Below are 21,597 nucleotides of genomic sequence, written 5' to 3'. Positions count from 1 at the left end.
GGAATGACATTGTTGACAGTGACTTAAAAAATTCCTTATAAAGCTACAGTGATGAGAAATCTACCAATCAATTAATCACTATATTAGTTCCTTTTTATAAAAAGCCTAAATGATGAAATACCTCAATGTCATGAGGTACTTAACATTTCAACTATGCTCTTTATGTGCAAAATAATTTCATTTTACAGTGACAAAAATAAGATTTTTTTTTATAATCTGTTTTTATTGAATGAAGGAAGCAGCACAAAAGTTACAAAGGTTTACAGAACACTTCAGAAATGGTAGAAAATGTACTTGTACCAAAAAAACAACAAAAAAAACAACTTCTGATTGAAATTTATTAGTCAAAGGTTTATTGTGCAAGTAGCAAAAACTAAGACATAGTGTTATTGACCATGACATTGTTGCTTAAAAAGGATGACCCGTTATAAAAAAGAATTTCACACTCCACATTCTTATCAAAGGAAAATGAGCTACAACTTGTGTTAAAGAACTCTCATAATAATCTTAGATGAAAAATAATTAACAGGTTACTTCCCACATATTTTAGCCATGGAGTTAGAAACCTGATATTCACATACTTGTACTTTTTGAGAAGCTAAATTATGAAACTAATGCTGGACTTACAGCTTATAGCTATAACATTTTCAAGTCTTTCCTTCGAAGGTTGCTGAGAAGGCTTGGAGTAGTATGATACATTCTCCCAATCTTCTTGTCATGTTTGCATTTTAAAAAGGTAAGGGATGATTTTTGATGCTCAGCTTCCAGGAAATGAGTAAACTACAATTAATTACCTGCAGAAATATGTTTTAGTGGCTGTGTGAGTTACTATTAATGGGTTGATTGCAACCAAAAGGCATAAACATCCAATTTCAATTAGAGAGATCTTTAACAGAGCTATTTTTTCCTATCTGCTGCTTATGGACCTGCCAAAGTGCATGTACATGCCTTTTATGTAACAGGGAAAAATACTATGCATTTTCTCCTAATTAAACAACATAACCCAACATTAGTCTCATTATTTAAGATGTCCATATAAAAGGAAGACTATGTAGTCTGTGTTTGCCACATAGGGAAGTCCTGTAGAATACTTTGACTTTATACCAGACATAGATCATAGGATCTTGCATAAATACAAAGAGTCTATCTTACCTGTTCATGCCCGAATTTCTGATTTGAATTGTATAAGTGCGCTGTTGTCTTCATCATGCGCATCATGTGTGTTCTTCAAGGCCCCCTGGGGTTTGGTGGGGCTGTCTGCAAATCTTTTCTAGCTTAGCTAAGACAAGAAGCGCCACAGAGGAGCTTTAGAGAAGTCATAAAGAAGCGCTCCTGGTTTTAATGGCAAAGTCGTAGTTGTTAATACTGTTGGCGGTGCAGTGAGGATCTAGGCACAGTTAACATCCTTTCCTGATACCGCTGTCCAAGAAGAACTGACCAAGGAGGGGAGGACACGACGAGTCAAGTGGTGGATGGTTCATTCCTCTGGTGGCGGAGCATGTCCGTCACACTCATGATGTCTTCTTCAGGCACCTGGAAAAGAAAAGTTACAGAACTTTTATTTACTTTACCTGTATTTTTTTTAGAAACATAGTTGTGAGAAGAATACAGATGCTCATCAGGGGCAAAAATACATTATAAATCACTTTTTTCATAAAACCCCTTTTTGGTCTGCTAGAAAAGCTTTTAGGTTTTATCAGAATCTTGTCCCACTGAAAACAAAAGGGAAAAGGGGGTTCAAAAGCTAACAAAAACAGAAAGTACTGAGATAAAGAGATGATATAATATATGAACAGGTTAAGCAACAGGAACATAACAGGATGAGCAAATAGGTATAGGTTGTAATTAGCCAGTATTCACAGGTTGCACATGGATAGAAATACAAAAACAGACCAATGCAATGAAATAAAATATTTGTGAACTGCCAATATAGAGATTCAGCTAGAAGAAGTGAATTTATTTAACCTAAATAAATACTAAATAATTGTAATTTGCTATATTAGAGGCCAGGCGGTAACCTCCCATAGCTGCAGTGACGAAGGTTTGGTTTTGCAATCTTTTGGATTTGCATTTGTCCTGAGTGTTTTTTTGTTTGTTTTTTTACCTCATTTCCAGTTATTTTCTATTCTTTCAATTTACAAAAAATGTTATGCGTCATTTTACCGTCATTAGGAAGATGACACCAGAAGTGAACAGTGGTAATATTAATATTGATTAAAGGGAGATATTTTGTTTTTGAAATATATATATATATATATTTTTTAAAGTTGATCTCGGGAAGTTACCCGTTTCTTCTGCCTCCATCTTTTTCTTTTCTACTACTGGGTAAAGCAGAGATAATCTTCTATGATTGCATTCATCAACTGGTCATTTTAGAGACTTTCTCAGAAGTGTAAAAGTGGTTGAACTTTTTTAAAAGGATTTCCTATGCATGTCGTCAAGTTCACTATTATTAGAACCTATTTGGGGTGTTTTTTTTTCAAGGTTGAGGAACGATTATGATTACACAATGTAATTCAATGACATGCTGCGAGGCACAAAAGAAGTTACAAACTAAAACATTCATTGGGTGGAACATTAAGAGTCATGACATAAAAATAAAAACACGCAAACGCCCAACCTCACCAGATTTACATGTGAGTAGCATTCATGACTATACATAAGAGACAACACTGACTAAACAGTCAGGCATTTCTGATTAAACTATGGAAAATATATATTAAAAAAATAAATAAAATACTATGAAGATTTTCAAATAAAATTATATTAAAGGACACAAATAAACACCTGAGACAACAGAACAACAAAAAAAAATGACAAAAACCAAAAGAAACCAAAAAAACAAAACAAAAAAGTGTCAATGATACTCAAGCAAATAAATAAAAATGATAATAAAATAACTAATAAATACATAAATAAAAGGCTGGGGCAGATTTCACAACTGTGTTATTTGCTCAACTGTCCATCTTATCTGGAAGACACTTGAGTAAAGTGGTTGAGTAAAGGGAGCATCATTAGTCAGTCACATAAACCAACATTTTATTCTAGAAAACTTCAGAGTGCATCAGAAAGTTTGTATCCCAGTCTTTCCACATGTAGGATACTTACAAGTTCAGTTAATCAGGTCTGAAACTTGGGGGGCTAAATCGGACTTCCACAGTTTCAAAATGCACCTCTTTGCTTTGCAATCATCATACAAAGAGCTACAGCAATACATTTGTTGCAATCCAGATTCTCCAGGGTGTTGGAGCACCCAAACAAAGCTGTTCCAGGGTCAGGTGTGACAATAATTTTAAACACAGATGAAAACCACTAAAAGATGAGAGACCAAAAATATGTAATTTTGGCCGGAACCAAAAAAGATGTGCTAAAGTACCTTCAACTATGGAAAATGTTTAACAGAAAATTGAAGTAATCAATTAATGCATCAAAATCATTTTTTTCTTTGAGCTCATCAAATGCATATAATTAAATGATCAACAGCAAGTGAGTAATAGATACAAAACCAGGATTGTAGGCTGTTTTGCTACAAGTGTATTAATATAATACTAAAATGGAAAGACTAAAGAAAACACCTTAGAGGAGGAACTATTGCTGCCCAGCAATCTGGGAAGATAAGAAAGTAAATTTCCAAACAATTTCAAGTCTACCAATTTAACATCAGAAAAAAAAAAATCACAAGTGGAAACCAGTGACAACAAGCTGTGCATTTTTTTTTATTAGACTGGAAGTCTTGATGTGATCCAATTCGATTCAAGAATATATATTAATCCCAGAGTGAAATACAATGCTGTTGTAACTTATATTATCCAATTTTACTTAAATATTAAACATGTTGTGTGTAGGCAGAAAGGATCTCCTGTAGCCAGGGGCGGTCCTAGGAAACTTGGGCCCCATGACAAAAAAAATTATTGCCCCCCTCACCCCTCTGCTGTTACAATTTCTTGAGTCTATTTGACCCAAAAACAGCAGCACAATTTTAAAGGAATGCAACTGCCTTGCTTTCTTGTCATGACAGTTTGTTATGAAATCTGTGAAAAGATTAATCTCCTCCAGCTCCTCCCTGACCCACTACTGACAGCTGAAGATTGTGATCGACAGCACTAAAACCCACCTCCTGCCTCCAATTGTTGGTTCTAGAGAGCACTGGGGGAAGGCAGAGGAATTAAATTATTCTCAGATAATCTCTCAACATATTGACAGTCTTAACAAATCTGTACTGTTTGTTAATAAAAGTTACATACTGCAGCTTTAATTTCACTTAGGAGGAAATGGGTCAGGAGGGTTATGCCCCTCCTGACCCATTACAAATATCTGACTACAGATATCTGATTTAAATGCAAGCTAAGGCAGGACTATCTGCACTGACAAGAATCTGCTTTTTATTATAACTTGATAAAGATGGTTTGAATTTCTGTCACTAATATATATTGTTTTGTAGTGTAATTGTAAAAAGAGCAGTGAGACAATAAAAATCCACACAGATTCCCTGGAATGATGCTGATTAACTTGTCACTGAACACAGTACTGCTCACCGTTTCCACTGGGACAGGGGAGATAGATTATTCTGATATGGGGGAAGTCAGCTGCTGCTGACTTACTCACCTGTTGTTAAGTGGTAAAAGGTACAGGTACAAGTTTCTATTTCTATGAAGGAAAATATATATATATATATATATATATATATATATATATATTTTGTGGAGGGCTCCCTGTCGGTCAGGGGCCCTAGGAATTGTTCTAAATTTCCCCCCTTTATGGCGCCCCTGCCTGTAGTAGTCTGTATTACAGCGGTTCTGAATAAGCTTTAACAGATGACGTGTCATTTATTCTAACGTCAGGCTTTAAGTGATTTCAAAGGCAAATCATGTTTACCTTGAGGTTCCAAACACATCAAATACAGTGCCTAAAGAAAGTATTCCCCCCATTGGTGCTTTACCCTTTTAACTGCTTTAACAAATCAATGCTGATCAATAAAACTTGGCTTTTTATGACAGAACATTTTCATTTGTTTCAAAATGAAAACTGATTTCTATAAAATAATGACAAATAAAAATATGTAATATAAAACAAGTGGTTGTGTAAATATTCACACCCTAAGCAAATTAAAGTGAAGGTTAGTGAAAAGTACAATGGAAACAAAAAAACTCTTTTAAGGAACTGACCATTCCCTGGAATTCAGTTCAAATCAATCACACATGTGGCTCATGTGTAAATTTGACCACATCAGGCTGTCCACGCTAACTGAGTGACTAGTAACTATGACTGAACGGAAGGAGTTCCCCGAGGGAGGCTTAAATAAGGTTTGCCAAAAGGCATGTGGGAGACTCCATGGTTGGGTGGAAGAACGTCATTTTGTTTGATTTCTCCAAGATGGTAAGTTTGACAGACACCAAACATTGTACATCACCACAAACAAACCATCCACACTGTGAAGCTTGGTAGTGGAAGCATGGTACTGTGTAGTGCAGTAGATAATGTAATACAGAAATGGTTTGAAGACAAGGTGGAAACTGTGGATCTGGCCAAGTCAAAGCCCAGATCTCAGACTGACAGAGAATTTGTGGTTGGGTTTGAAAAGGGACCGCTGATTCACACACACCCTGACGGATGTTGAACATTTTTACCAGGAAAATGGAAATAAAAGGCAGTGTCCAGGTTTGTCAGCCTAATTGAGACCTAACAGCTGATCATATGTATCTTCTTTTCTGTAATGGTATTGAAATGGAAAGTAGAGCCCCGCTACACAAATGTTTTGCATTTTATTAACATGTAAGATTGCAAATTTTATTTTGTTATTTTTATTTTTTGATAGTTTCCATGAAACAATAAATGTGCCCAATCAATTTTAAAATGAACTGATTGGCAGATATGACCTTTTCAATGTGGGTACAAAAAGAAAAGAAAAGTGATAAAAATTAATAATCATGATGTCAGGAAACACAAAGCCGCTTCGGAATCTGAGAAGGTACACAAATCTGATTCCAAAAACTTAAGGATCAAAACGCCAGAATAGACGTTTTTCACAATTTGAATAATCTGGATACCATAAGTGCATGGAAATTAAAAGAATGAGTAAGCTCCAATGTGAGTAAAGACCTAATTTTCCACTTAAGAGTGTCATTTTTTACATGCTGAAAGAATTTTTCCTCCAAGTCATAAGACTGAATTACTCGTACAAAAAAAAAAAAAAATCCCTTAAATTTGAATCATATGTCTTCAGGAAGATGACAAAGTCCCAAGCAGCTGAATCTTTAAGAAAATAACTTTCAGAATCTAGTTTTTATCATCAAGATCCACTCTCAAACCACAAGTATGTAATAAAGTGAGATAAGTGAAGATTACAAAAACAATTTCCCCAAATACATTTAGTTTCTACCGCTACAGGTGTCATAGGGAAAAACTCACCAAAGCATGGTCAAAACTGAAGGTGCTGATGTAATAGGCAGAAATGTCGCCATCTGCCAGGGGCTGAGATATCTGGGCGACTATGCCACATTCATCTGAAACACAAGGAGGAAATGCCATCAATGTAAAAGTATCACATAATTATAGATTATAGGTTCATAGATTATAGTACTGCAATAATAAGATAAAAGCCGAGATGCTTTGATGCAAAAGAAACGACTGCAAAACAGTCAGTTGTTGCTAGTGGCAGTTCTTGATGTGGGCAATATGGCTCACTGCCCAGGGTGGCATGATCTTTAGGGAATTTTAAACATGGAAAAAAATTAAGTTGTGACAGCTCTGCCTCAAGCCAGTTTTATATTAGTAGTTAGGATGTTCAGGAGGAGAGGAGATCCAGTTCTATACAAATCTACACAGCAGATCATGGTTTCTTCAAAATATTCAACAGATTTCATTCCAAGATCTGGTTCTGTTTGCTCATTTTTGTAATTCTAAATCAATACAAATGCACGTTAAAAAAATGCTGGAGTTTTCTGTGAATTTCTTTGCTTTTTTTTTTTTCCTTTTGAAAATGTTAATTTTTGTCTTCACAGTTCCGTTTCAAAGGGAAAAAACCCCCCACCATGCTTTCTGTTGAAACCACAGTCAAAAACAAAAGCTGGAATTTACCTACTATGAGGAAATTAATATATTTTGTATGAAGGCACCTTTTGGACGTTCACTTTTAACTTTTCACAATATAAAATGTATGTCTGGATCAAATGCTGGTTCTGTCCAGAATGTTAATCAGTACCAGAAAATTATTTGCTAAAATATAGAAAATATATTAATCCAGAGTTGTTATATTACTGTGCAGTAAAATTAAGAGTCCTGGATCACTGAATCAGACCACTCCCAGCTCTGACTACACATCCAAACTTCACTACAGAAGTTGCAGTATATTTTCCACAAAAAGTCACTGCTATTAGTTAGCTTTGTTCGAGTTATTATGTTTTTAGGATGGTGCTGTTACCACTCATTGCTGTATAAATAATAAAATTGATCCATAAATGGCTCCAAAAATTATCACCTTCTCAAACAATGTGCTGTTGTGTCATGTCAATATTCTTCTTTTGTGCTTGTGGGGCAATTTGAGGATGCAAGCCATTTACACAGAAGTCTCATTGTGGTTGCATTTAGTTAGCGGTAAGAACAAAATTCCCCCACAAAAATGTCCAAAAATCAGATTTTATCAAAAATTAAAAATTGAGCTCAAGATTTCCTGTGTGAACAGAGTTAGTGCAGCCACATAATCCACAGGCAGATGTGGTGTGATCGAACGGTGAGAAAAGTTGATTCAGAAATTTACATTTTAAAACCGACCAGTTTCGTTTTATCTTTCCAATGAACAAACTTTTATTTCTCATGTAGGAGAAGTAGAGACTCCTGCACAACCTGGAACATCAAAATATTTGCATTTTCCAGCATATATAATGGTAAAACAGCTAGTTTCCAGAAACCAAAAATAAAAAATTTATTGCTGGGTGTGTGGATGTTTTTTTTAACGCTTGGATTGTTTGTTCCAAATGGAAGTACAAGCATGTGCATAATGTTAATTTGTATGATGTGTCCCTTTTAACAGTTAAGACTTGAACAGGAGACAACAACATGCATCACATTTTCATGGTTATCCAGGAATAATAATAATAATAATAATATCAAACGCAATGCATTTATACACACTAACTAAGAAATAGGATGCTTTTCTTAGTTGGTGTGTAACTAAGAAAAGCTGTGACAGCTTTTTAGTACTATGTTGATATTTGTTCATTTTTATCATTTTGCTTGATAAAATATTTTCAATAATGTTGAAAGTTATAAGACGAGTCTTACAAATGTTGTACTAGTAAAATATTTAAAAAGAGAAATGTTATTTTTATTGCTCATTTAAGCTCTATTTTAAAGTAATTAGATATACAGACCACTTCAAACTTGACGTTGAAGTGGTTATTGTTCTGTCAAAATCAGAAAAAAGGTAAAGCAGATTGCCTCACCAAAACCCAGCGGTTGACCACCTATACGGACCATCCGCCAGAGCTCCCCAGAGGAGCTGGTGAACAGGAGGTCAGCAGGAAACCTGGAACAAAATGATATTGCTTTACTATAAGCTAAGAAACGATGTTCAAATATGTATACTCTAGAACAACTGATAAAGGTTCAATATAACAACATGAAGACTGGGCATGTTAGGACCACAAAATTACAAACAAATTAATTTCTGAATAGGTTTTCCGACAGGGTGTCATTTATTTGTTTTAATGGTAGCTACAAACATGTCTATATGGTGAGTGAATCCTTACTGTCTCTGAGCCTCAGTGTCCATCACTAATGAGATGTATCCATCAATGAGAGAGAAGGAGAAGAATTTGATACATTCCAAGTCCTGACCCGTAGACGATTCGCTTTCTTCCTTAGGACTAAACACAAAGATGCATTCAGAATGACAAAAACAAATGGCAGCAAAAATATTAATTTTACATTTTATTTAGATATACATGTGTATATCCCTAAATACAATTATCAATGAAAAATATATTTGTTTTAGAAAGTAATTCTCATAGTAAATAAGTTCATTATACTGAGAATTCAAGTGTTTATTTCTGTCATTTTGATGACTTCAACTTTCAGCTAATGAAAACAAAGTTTTTTAAAAAGTAAAAAGATAATACAAGACAAAAATAAGAATTTTGAGAAAAAAAATGCTTTGTGCATTTTCAGTTTCACACATTTGATTATCAGTTTTAACAAATAATTACAGCAATACCAACAGAGTGCAAAACCTACACAAAAGCAAACTGGTGTCATTTCACATGGTTTGAGCGAATAATGAAATGAGATTGTGTGCTGCCATCTTGTGCTTCAGTGCAGTACTGCAGTTGTGTGAAGAAATTTGATCTCACCTGTTGGAGTAAAAGAGGACATCAATGAGGGTGGTGGCGATGGAGGGCAGCGTGTCCGGGTCCAGAGACATGACGCAGAACTGGTTCTGTGGGATCAGCACTGGGTGAACTGTGGGCTGGACGGCTGGAGGAACAGCAAACACAACAACGCCTTCAAATTTGGACGTGTAGTGTTTGGTTGAGGAAAAGGATGAAGTCAATGTAATCTCTAAATAAACTAATTTAATCCAAAGAAATACAATTTTTTTTTTCTGGAAGGATCAAATCCACAACTGGAGTATAAAAAGAAAAAAAAAAAAAGAGCCATAACATTTCATTTCAACAAAAAAACTAAACTAATATTTTTAATCCCCCGACAAAAATACTGAACATTAATTATCAAGTCAAAGACTCAGTTGATATTTTCCCCATCTAATTCCTAAACCTCTATAATATTTTGCAGCTTAATTTTAGCATTATGTATAAATCTTCTAGTTGAAAATGCTGTACCAGTGTTGTCTATGTGGTAAAAAGAGAAGCTAGAGTTACATGTATAATTCCACTTCACAAATGTGAATGACTTGGGATAAACAAATTTCAGAGTTTGCATTATCAATTGGCACAACTGTTAGAATGGGCATCAGCAATCCCACCTTTTAAACACCTGGGTATTGATAAATCCAACAACTGATTTAAAATCTATCGCACATCAGTTCATAATGCTGATGACCATCAAATTAAAGCAGACTGTCCTGTGCATTATTGTGCAGAATTTTGCTGCCCAAAATTTAATCCCACATACAGCATGATCCAGATTCATAAAATAATATTCTTCCTCATCCTGTTGAGAAATTCTAAAATTTGTAAGAGCTGACTAAAAGTGTTTTTTTTTTCCCCATTTGATACCATTATATTTCTAGACAAAAAAGCAGCAAAGCATTCAATGTTATTTCTTTGTTTCCCATGGAAATGCAGAGACGTAGGAGATTGTGTAAGAATGAACCTTTCAGGATGTTCTGACCTTGTTCTGTACTTTAGGATTACATAACAGTAGCTTCCTGTAAAGGATGCCATCATTCAGTGCAGAATGCAACCTAAAGCAGACTTTGTTGATTCTGTTCTTCAAATGATGTCTATCTAAATTCTCTACTGTCCTGCTGAATACAGATCTAAATCCTTTAAACTGGAATGACTATCATCACCAGATCTTGGTTTGATCATTACATTTTACCAACCACAAAGTCTTGCACTTAGTTTTTTTCTAACTTAACAGAAAAAGTGGAGAAGTGAATTGTACAAATTTGTAGGAATGTCTTGAAATAGGCTTACAATAGATCGTATATATATATATATATAGTAAAAGTTTGTAAAACAGATGAAAGTGACTTTGGAACAAGCCGAAACTACTTTGTGAAGAATGATTTATGTAGAAGAATCTCATCTTGTACCAAATTAAAAGTAAAGATAACAAGCTGCCTAAAACTACCTGCCAGTTGTGGCAGAGCAGATGAACCTGGTTTGGTCAAACATAAGCTACAAGTTTCCTCCAACAAATTAATGTTTTAATTTAATCTTTTTAAATCAAAAATATGATTTTACACAAATATTTTGCTATAGAAACCCTAATCTTTTCCTGCTTCTTTTTAATTGTATTACAATGCATACTACTTCTTTATTTGGTTTTATCATTGGAAAGAAAAATATATTCTCTATTTTTAACTAAATGAAATGTGAGCAAACAAGTTTTAGATTTTTAACACTTTTTCTTCTCTAGGTTAGAGTTTACTAATGAAATGTAGTTTTTCTCCCTCAGGCAAGTCTGATGAATGTTTGAAAGTTAAGAGAATTCATACTGAAACCTTCTTTGCCGTTCTTCAAGAGGCCGTTGGTAAAGTCCTGGCAACCCACAGGCACATACTCTCCTTCCACCTCCTTAAAAATGTTGAACTCCTCATTCAACGTACTGATGACAACTGACAGGTCTTTCTCTCTCACCTGCATAACAAATATTGGGAACAAACTGAAACGCTGTACTGTTTGCAACATTTTAAACTTTGTTGAATACAGGAGCTCCTAAAAATCTACACACCCCCGTTAATATTACAGCTATTTTTATTCTGCACAACTTAACTACAAACATGAGCTGTTTAGAAGAGACATTGAAAAAGTGAGAATTTGGAAGAAAAAAAAAAACTTCTGCATATGTGTACAGACTTTTTATATTTTGATTCAGAACTTTCTGGGCTTTTTTAATTGTGATGTGTCAAGCTCTATGGTTACTTTATTTTATCTTTAAATCAAGGTGAATTAAATTGTTAATGCATCAAAATGTCATCAAAATTTTTTACCCAAACCCTTCAGGTTTCTGTTAGAAAGTGATGATGAATAGATATTTTTGTTGTTGGCATCACTGTGAGTCAAGGCATATATAGAGCCAATTCAGAGAGAAAAAATATAAACATCTTGCAAGATAGAGGGCAAATATTACAAAGATGTGGAATACTGAAAGACTATCCACAACCCCCCTAGCCTCCTGAAAAAAAAAAAAAAAAACAACTGAATGCTGAAATAAAATCAAAAGGTATTTCACCAACATATTAGTATGTAAAAGCAGGTGGCTTTTACATACAGATTTAGTTGTATGTGAACAGGATGAATGTCACATTATTTGCTTTTTAAATTGATTTAGCATGGCTTCTTTTATCTAAGATAACAAAGTCCTGGCATTTTAACAGGGGTGTGTATGTAAAAGCATGGTATAGTTAAATTTGCATATATTTAGATAACATGTATTAAAGTAAATCTTTAAACAGCTCAGTTGGCAAGTAAACCATTAATATTCCTGCTGATGCAGTGGTTTGCCATGTTGTTAAACATTTTTGCTCATTTACTTCTTGACATGTAATACATCAACCAGTTTTCTGATGCAGTCAGCTCTGTCAGAAATTACTTTAGCTCAAGATGCAGACATGGTGGCCTATTTTGTCTGACGGGGTTCAGACCATGGGGACTAAAAGCTTCTCATGGGTAGGAAGAAATTCAACAGATCTCTGCAAATGTTTTAAAGAGGACACTCACCAGGATGAAGTCAGTCTGATATGTGGAGAGCATGAAGACGGAAACGTGCTGCTGGGCAAGTGGAGCGATGACCGACTTGGCAATCTTTGTTACGCCGACAGCCTGCGAGCTGCTGGAGGCGTTGCCGTTGGAGGCAACATTGAGGGGCAGCCAGATGGAGCTCTCGACCTGGAGGTGCTCTGAGGGCGTCAGCTCTGTCAAATGTCAAGGGAAGAAAGAGTGATCTGTGTTGAACCGCAAACAACATGGCCTTCTGTCCGTGATCATCCACATGGCAAATCAAGAAAAAAATTTAAGCTTTTGAACATATCCTATGAAACATAGAAATAGTTTTATTGTATTGAACAACAGCTATGTACAAATGTCTCAGACATGCATTCTTTCACATGTCCAGCAGTGGGCGACTCGAGAGAAGCCTGCCACAACAGGCTGCTTTAACATTAACTTAACAAGAGTTGACGTGTACTTTCTATTTGTACTCAAATACAGAAAATCTGGTGAACATTTCTTACTTTCACCATTTCCTGATTCAGTTTAATAAATTGGTTAATAATTAAAGCTATGATTTAGTACTACAAGCTTTTATTGATACTTCATTCTGTTCATAAACTTTGCGCCATAGCCTTTAATGAACATTCAAGACACATCTACCTCTGGACTACACTGTGTGAAATCTACAACAAAGTGCTAGAATTTCATCTATAAAAGTCAGTTTATCAATGTTAACACCAGAAATTGGCAATGAGGTACAATAGGGGCATTATATATGGAGGATATTAGTCCTTAATGCAGGCACATAGGATTTGATGCTAAAGCTCAATAAAGTCAACTCATTCAGATTTTATGCAATCAATTTTCTACTTTCTTGAGGTCCTAAATCATCAGGCAGTTTAAAGTTACCACTTCCTGTTTTTATCATCCTAACAGAAATGCTATCTTCCATCTTTCCCCTTAGGGCAGAGAGCTAAAGAACTCCCACTATTTATATCACAAAAGCAGCACAGGAATATATCATGCTCAAGACAGGCCACAGTGCCAACACCAGTCAGGAAGGCTGTAAACTGAGATCAAGTACCAGAATGCAGTATTCAGTATTTGTCATCTATTCAGACATGTTAATAGGTCATTAAGAGGATTTTTGAAGGCAAATATTAATAAAGTAAATTCCTAAGATTCTAAAACTGGATAGCCATAACTGAAATATGTCTACATAGGAAACATGAAGTAAAACATACAAAGAAAACAAAAGATCAAGATAACTTCTTAGGGCTGGTACAGAGAAGTTATGCAAAATTAAAATGTTTTAAAAAGCAAATATATTTACGTAGTGATTAATAGCGCACTACATACGAATATTCTGTATCACTTAAAAAAATGCTAGAAAGTCTTGTTTTCTGTAAATTTGGACCACCATATTTTTACAGCAGTGTGGAAAATTAAGTATGTCTTTGGAAATGATAGGAAATAAACAATTGCTTGGTTTAATTTGATACTGCTGGTCAAGCAGGAAGTTTCAGTATGGGTCAGCCTTACTAAAAACATTACCAAACAGCATCTGACTGTGAATGCTTCCTTTGCTCTAGTTGGCATATTGTTTTGCAGACAGCCCCTTGTGGTTTCTCAATGCACCAACTCTTACCTCCTAAAATAGGCACTCAGAACAAGAAAACCCTGAAGGCAACGGATGCCTTCAACATCTGCATCAGCGGATACGGCAATGTGTTAATCTAAACAAAACATCTATTTGTCAATCAATCACATCTCCAAAAAGGTTCCATCATACACTTTGAGGTAAAATACTGGAAGAAAGCATCACTCTGACACTGAGAAAAAAGTGGACTGAACTCCCTGATGTGCTTGATCTCAGCGTTCCTTCAGGCAGAAAATTGTTATCCTTTTAAGACAAATTAGGAACAGGTAACACATTCCTTCTCTTTACTTTTTGTGTTAACCTTTATTCAGACACAAATTCTTGGTAAACATTTTGAGGAATATCAGGAACATCAAGAAACTATCTTTGCTCATGACAAAGATATTGGAAGGAAAGTTCTTATTTGCCCATCAAATACATACAAATTCTGCTTAAGGAGAAACCTATGAGGCCTACGTTCTGCATTTGAGGTTCTAATAAAGTACGAAATGTTCTGGGCAGAAAGTCAAACATTAATCTTGTCACTTAAATTAATATGACAAATGTCTCTGTTTGTGTGCTATTGGCCTTAGCAATGCTCAGGACCTGGATTGATGGATTTTCTGCAGGTAGTCCAGTTTGTTTTCCCAGCCCAGCCTGTGAATGAAGATGAAATTCTAAATTTCCTTTACATGTTTATGCATAACTATTTTACCTTTAAATCCTTCTTCATCAAGAACGACTGTGTAGTTCTCAGGTGTTTCTGTCAGGCTAAAAAACTTGCATCTGGAATAGAGAAGGAAGGTAAAAAAGATTATAATTAATAAAATGAGCATAGCAAACTAGAACGTTAGATAGCAATGTTATGCTGTGCATCCCAGAGTCCTGTGGCTGACAAGAAAAATTTGCGGACACACCTAATCTAGTCTCTGCGTAAACAGGGCCCTAGACTTAGCAAAACAAGCTGCTGAAAACAGTGAACAGCAAACACAGTGAAAATAGTTCTAAGTTTTGATTTGACCTATAAAACTAAGCCTAAAATCTAAGCTAATTTAGCATTATGAGATTGCCAAAGAAGCCCACATTACCCAAACCACTGGACACAAAAGACCGCATATGTCATGTTTAAGCAATACAGAACTTATCAAAATCAAATCTAATTAAATTTTATTTGTATAGCACATTTCAGCAGCAAGGCATTTCAAAGTGCTTTACATCATAGCAAACACAGAAACACAATGCAACATAGAATCGACAATCAAAACACGACATTAAGTCAAGTTTCATCAATAAATTTGTAATTGATTACGTTTCAAATACAATCCTAAGTTGTATTTGAATTTGAAAAATAGAACTTATGTAAAAGTTCGATTTTTAAGAGTGGCTAAGAGAAATTGTTTGCTGTTATAACAATACAAAAATGCAAGTTACCAAGTTAAGTAAGGCTTTTAATTTGTGAATGAAAAGTCACATTTGTAGGCAGACATTTCATCCACAGGAAGTATCACATTTTCCTGCTTCATGGTATCCCTCTGAGGATACACTTTCCTCCTCAGCAGATCAGTCTGCAAAAGCTATTAGAGCTGTCGCCTGAGTACAAGAGCAAAAGCTCCCGACTCAGCAAAAACCAATCCCTGCCATGGGATTGGACAATAACACCACTGAGAGACAAAGACACAAGAGAAAACACTGTAACAGTAACTGCCAGCTGTGCTAGCAGGCTCTGCCAGCCCATTGTGTTAGAAAGACCTTCTCGCTTCCTGATGAACTTTCACCTTCCACAGCTCGCAGTTTCCTGCAGGTGCAACAACCCTGCATGAGCGAGTGAAACAAGTGAAGTAAAAGCAATATGTTCACTTTTTGTTGTCAAGCAACATGAAGGAACCACTTCTGTTTGATTTCCTGTTTGCAAAGTACAGATTAGATAGATAAGAGAGGCATCCGTTTATTACCAAATACAAAGGAAACAGCAAAATGAAAGACCTTACAACTTTTGCTGACTGCAATCCTCTTCATTGCTTCAAAAGATTGCAGTTACTTACAATTAGTATTAGTTTTTGATAGCAAATCTTTCAAAAAAATAGATTTCTGCTAACAGAATATTGAACCTGCAACTGTTTGATCATGCATATGAAGAGAAAGGGATCTTTGATAATTCGTAGAATCATCATACAGAGTTCTCAGTTCTCTCCCGACTTTAGTTCACCCCTCAGGTTTTCTTTAGGATTTAGGCCTGAGGCTTGAAAAAAGTTTTCTGTGCGTCTGATGAAGTAAGAGAGTTCAGAAAAGCTTAGTTTAATACCAATAGGCATTTTGAAGAGTTTATGTTGACTTGGACTCCAGTAAGGCATATTCATTCTGTTTGACACCAGACCTCCCACTACACTGTGTGCTCTCTGTGAACTTGATGAGCCACAGACATCACTCACTTCTCCAACAGCGAGCTTTTTTATTTTAGCTTAGTGACTCTCTCATGTATGCCATTTTTGCCCAGTCTCTTTTTTCATGTTGAATTATGAATACTGAACTTTACAGAAGCAGGTCTGCAGCCTTGAAAATTGCATTTTGTATTTACTCTTGTTACGTTTGTCTGACTGCAAGTTTTATAATGGATCTTCAAGAGATATTCTTCTGGAAAACAATTTAAGTTTCAAGGAGAATATAAGGCTCGGTAAACGAAGAAACATGGAGGATCTGTGATGAGGCACAGCATGTTTCAAGTGTTGTGGAGCTCTAATGTTAGAGCACTCTAATATACCTTCCCAGCGTGATTGTTGGTGGTAATAGGCTGGAAAAATAAGCTCCTTCCTCTGATGCAGGAAGGAAAATAACCTAAAGAGATTAAGAAAGCAACAGGTAGAGACAGAGAGGAGATGAAAACCAAAGCACACAAGACTCTGGACTTTGATCCAGCCGCACAAAGCAACGGGTGGTAGCAGGGGTTGCTGGCCGAAGGCGGCTGGTTGTGTTGGTGGGGGGGTTACAACCGACATTCCAGCTGAGAAAACATGGTAAGAGAGGAGAAAACTGATGCAAAATATAAGAAATAAAACTTAGCCAACATATCATCACATGATGGCCAAGTTCTCTTAACTTCTACACTTTAACATTTTGCATTCTTTTGCAATGTGCAACATTTTGGTTGAGGTCTATAATTTTTTTTTACAAGGTCACACCACAAAGAAACATGTTTGAGGTGTTGCCTCAGAAGCTAACAAAGCATCACCTGGGATTACAATGATTTAAAGAAATGACGATATTAGTGTATGTAAATGTCTGACTTTGAAGAAAGCAAAAAGAAAAATGCTCCTCCTTGCTCATGATAGAAATATATTTTTTAATCTCAACTGAACAAAGACAAAATAGGAATCTGAGCAGGAGGTAACTTTTACAGAAATGTTTTGTTTTTTTGCATTTTTGCTAAAACTGACAATATGAGACTGGTAGTCTGTGGAGAATAAAACATAATAAAATAAAAACTGAGCTCCTCTGCCTCCTCCCTGCGGTCCTACTGCCATCTCCAGAAATGTATTGCTCCTGATCAGAAACAACCAATCAGAGCGAGAAGGAATGACTGAGCAATGTCAAACACATTCGTGTTAGTGTGTTGCTTTAACTGTGCTAATGGAGGAGAAACAACCTATCATTACAAGAAAAGCTATTCATATTTATCTGTTGTCATTGCTGTCCCTTCTAACTAATCTGAGCATTGATGTGAGGTTAGGGTGTAGAGGAGGAGCTGTAGCACAGCAAAGGGAAAAACTATTTATCCCTTGATGACACTATACGGGGGGAAGAGTGTGAGCAGCACGTACTTGAGTGTGACGATACTAAGACCCTCCTCTGGCTCTTACTGGTTATTTCTGACGAGGAACATTTTTATAAATGTTACATGCTGCAGCTTCAATGTCAGACAATAAAAGTGTCTTTTTCTGCAGCATCTCCAAACTTCTTGCTTACACTGTTTTTAAAAAAGTTTTGTAATAATTTGCAAGTGGTAATTGCAAGAAATGTTATTTGTTTTTACCATCAATACATTCAGAAAAACAAACTTAACAAGTGGACAGGTTTGGGATCTTTCTTTAAGCCTGCTGATGGGCAGTGTACAGCAGGGGTGCCCAAAGTCAGTCCTGGAGGGCCGGCATCCTGCACGTTTTAGTTCTCTCCCTGGTAGAACCAACCACCTTTTCAGCATGTCAGTGTTCTTCTTAGGCCTTCTAATGAGCCATCATTTGATCCAGGTGCGTTAAACCAGGGAGAAAACTAAAACCTGCAGGATGCCGGCCCTCAAGAACCGACTTTGGGCACCCATGGTGTCCAGCAACAGTTGGGAGGAGTTACTCACTGATATGTTGAACCGGAGAAAATGCTGGCTTATGTCTAATTCATAAAAAATAAAAAAAATGCATGCAGCCTTGATTAGAGTTGGGCAGTGAGAACATAAAGTGGAGTGAGAGCCTCAACTTTAGAAGATCACTGAAGCAGAAATGTGGAAAACTGGGTTTCTGGATCAGTTGAAGCATTGTTCCAAGCCATACTCTTGTTATTTAACAGCTGAACAGAAGAAAGGAGAACAGTGTAGCGCCTGCAGGGCTACATCCACAATGCAGAAACACCAACATACTGGGCTGTGATAATAACCCCACCTAAAAGTACAATGCAAGACTACAAGCAAAGAAGGCATAATGAATGCTTTGTCAGACATTATGACATTATGATTAGATCCATTATCCATCATTTTTTAAATATTATTGGCAGAGTAAACATAGCTAGTTTAATCCTCAGTCTGTGCCAAAACTCCTCTTGTAATGGATGTTTAAGGAAGATCTACAATGTAATAATATGCAATTTGCAATGCTGTAAGAGATCCACTCATTAAAATTCCTCTCAGAACTGCTGTCAAACCCACTGTGTTCAGGCCAGGGAGCTGTTCTTTAATGAATAGAGGAAGGCCTGAGAGGAGGAGGAGGGAGGAAGCCATTCAAGCCAAACCAGGCTTGTTTTTGCTAAATTTTCTCCAGCACTCCTCCCTGTTCAATCAAATGTAGCTTTACAGGGGGAGGAAAAACTAAAAATACACAATAAGAACAGGAAAAGCAAGACAAAACACATCCACCATAGAAATGTGATGATATAACAACAAAATACCGGTACACATAACATGTTAAAGAGAGGGAAGAACAAAATAGAGGCCTGTGGAGATCTACGGAAGTAGGCCTGAATAATTTTACTAGTTAGTTCAGGGCCAATGGATTTAACATGGTTCTATAATAACCTTCTTTATATCATAGCATTTATGCTGTAAAATTCTGTAGAAATGTACAGCACTGTCTAAGTTAATAGCAACACTTTAATTGTGCATATTCTTTGCATTGAAAAAAAAAAAAAAACAGCACCCAAATATGCTGTTCTTATGCATTTGAAAAGGTGTATTTCAGCCAGCTGGGACAGTGAGGTAGGAGCAGCACTGCATTACTCTATTCATCATACAGCCAGAGAAAACTTCAGAAAGCAGAATAGTATGTCATAATGCTTGGTAATCAGATCATGTCTTTTTGGCAAGTTTATTTCCTACAGACATGTTAAAACTTAGTTTATTACTCAACACGATGACTCAACGGGCAGGAAACAACAAGGTATGAACAGATACAGAAAGAAGTGTGTCAAAGTACAAGTTCATGTGCTTTACATTTTAATTTAAAGCTTATGTCGTAATAAGCAATAAATCAATTCATTACGATAAATTAAAACAACCTCTATAATTTCCATTTGCATAGATGATTGTTTTTCTTGTATCTCTGTTTCTATCTACCAAAGATAAAAGGCGTCAGTCTGGTACACTGGTCTCAAGGCTCTTTTTGAACAGCAATTTTGTTTACAGAGACTTCAGTAACCATTTCATTTATTGTTTTGGTTGTTTTATTTATTTATTTGGGATATTTAAAATATCTTTCAATTCCAGTGTTAAATCTTTATTAAAAATTAAAGTCCTAATAAACTTTAATAAACACTTTGCATAATAATGCAAGGGTGCATTAACTTCTGGGACAAATTATTGCTAAGCAAAATGTGTTATTGTGACAGGCTTACAACCATCACAGGTACATGAGTGGCAAAGATGTGCAGATGGTTAAAGAAGCGTTGGGATATGAAGCTAGCTTTGAAAATCTCACTGCGGACTTTTCTGTGCATCATCTGAAAATAATAATAATAAAAAGTGTTTTGATCGATTGCAAAGCTATCAAGACATCTTCATTCATGTGCAAGACTGTCTCAGTCAAAGTCCAGACCTACATCTAACAGCACATTTGTAGTACAACAAAAAATAATAATTTTCACACTTACTGACCAGACTTATTTTCCAAAAACAAATGTGCAAACATTTCTGTCTCTAGATAGGAAAATCTGAAAAAGTTCATAGCCCATAGATGTAAAAGCAAAATACAGACTCCATTTTACAGCTTACAGGAAATAGAAAAATATGCAACATGTTCTTCTCACGTCACACTTCTGCAACTACATGGTGGTCTGTTTATGTCATGAAATACCAATACATAAAAAAATTGTGGTTATAACATAAAACGTGAGAAGGTTCTAGGGGTATGAATGCTGTAAGATATTTTACAACAGTGTGAAATTTCGACAGCAAGCAGTAGATTTGTGACAACAGTGTGATACATGTTCCTTATTTTTGTTTGCATGTTCTCATCAGATTAGAGACATGCACATGTGGGGGAGCCAGACAATTACATAACAACATCTGGATTTCCGGGGATTATCTGAAATCATGAGATGTAAATAACATAAAAAATGGATGTGGGTTAGGAGTCAAAAAGGTCAAGTTTGTGTTGGAGATACCAAAAAATAAATTTAAAAAAATGTTTTTGGTAACCTTCAGATCACGCCTACAGATGAAGCAGGATGCAGACACATAAATGTTTTACAGGAAACTAAAGTACAAAAATGAGTAACGTTGATATTCAACAACTGCAAGTTTTTCTCCCAAATGCACCCATGTGAGAAAATGCACTTCCCTGAAGTCAACAGTTCCATGCACTGCAGTTCATCATCCCTACCGTAGCTGCAGAGTGAGGCATGCACAGACAAACAACCCAACAATAGCTCGGCCACCCAGTGAATGAGCAGGCGCTGTATGTATCCGAACTGGATTAGCAGACTGATTCACAACCACCTGGCCAGAGCAGGAAGCCTACTTACCGCGTCCTGTTGCGGAGAAATATCAGCTTTATTAGAGGGTGAGTGTAATTGACCAGCCCGTTCTTGGATATGCTGGTGACCCGGAGTCTGTGAGCTAGTATTTGCAAGTCCATATTTCTTGCTAAGGAGCAGTTCTCTCTCCGCTCGTCTATTAGCGTTGAAAGCGTTTCTCTAGCTGGACGATATCATTCAGATGTTATATATAGTCCTGAGTGAGGAGCATTACCGACGGACGTACGCCCCACGTCCCGCGAGGCTCGTTTCACAGGACGAAAAAAACATCCGACGAAAGCAGCCTCCCTGAACTACTGTATATTTAAATACAAGGGGGCTGCCCTACGCGGA

At 36.1% G+C, this 21,597-nt stretch overlaps 1 protein-coding gene across 1 annotated transcript; it reads right to left on the bottom strand.

The window, feature by feature from the left end:
- Positions 1 to 202: 202 nt before the first annotated feature.
- On the bottom strand, positions 203 to 21,563 carry castor1 (cytosolic arginine sensor for mTORC1 subunit 1). Its single transcript, XM_044112572.1, has 9 exons — positions 21,253 to 21,563; positions 14,750 to 14,820; positions 12,405 to 12,598; positions 11,186 to 11,321; positions 9,348 to 9,471; positions 8,748 to 8,864; positions 8,442 to 8,524; positions 6,409 to 6,503; positions 203 to 1,533 (listed from the first exon to the last, which is right to left on the bottom strand). The coding sequence occupies exons 1-9, from the start codon at positions 21,363 to 21,365 to the stop codon at positions 1,462 to 1,464; spliced, it is 1,005 nt and encodes a 334-aa protein (XP_043968507.1). The 5' UTR covers positions 21,366 to 21,563; the 3' UTR covers positions 203 to 1,461.
- Between the last annotated feature and the right edge of the window lie 34 nt (positions 21,564 to 21,597).

The sequence above is a fragment of the Gambusia affinis genome, linkage group LG03, assembly GCF_019740435.1.
Source record: "Gambusia affinis linkage group LG03, SWU_Gaff_1.0, whole genome shotgun sequence".
Taxonomy (NCBI): domain Eukaryota; kingdom Metazoa; phylum Chordata; class Actinopteri; order Cyprinodontiformes; family Poeciliidae; genus Gambusia; species Gambusia affinis.
Note: the sequence above shows the minus strand (reverse complement) of the source record. Positions and strands in the feature narration are given on the sequence as shown.

Bases quoted from the DNA above. Each gene is read 5' to 3' on its own strand.
- castor1 (XM_044112572.1), bottom strand. From the start codon at position 21,365: ATGGACTTGCAAATACTAGCTCACAGACTCCGGGTCACCAGCATATCC. The intron at 14,821-21,252 runs GTAAGTAGGCTT...TCTCTATTCCAG, and splicing joins TTTCTCCGCAACAGGACGCG to ATGCAAGTTTTTTAGCCTGA. The intron at 8,865-9,347 runs GTGAGATCAAAT...CTTTGTGTTTAG, and splicing joins GTCCTCTTTTACTCCAACAG to TCCTAAGGAAGAAAGCGAAT.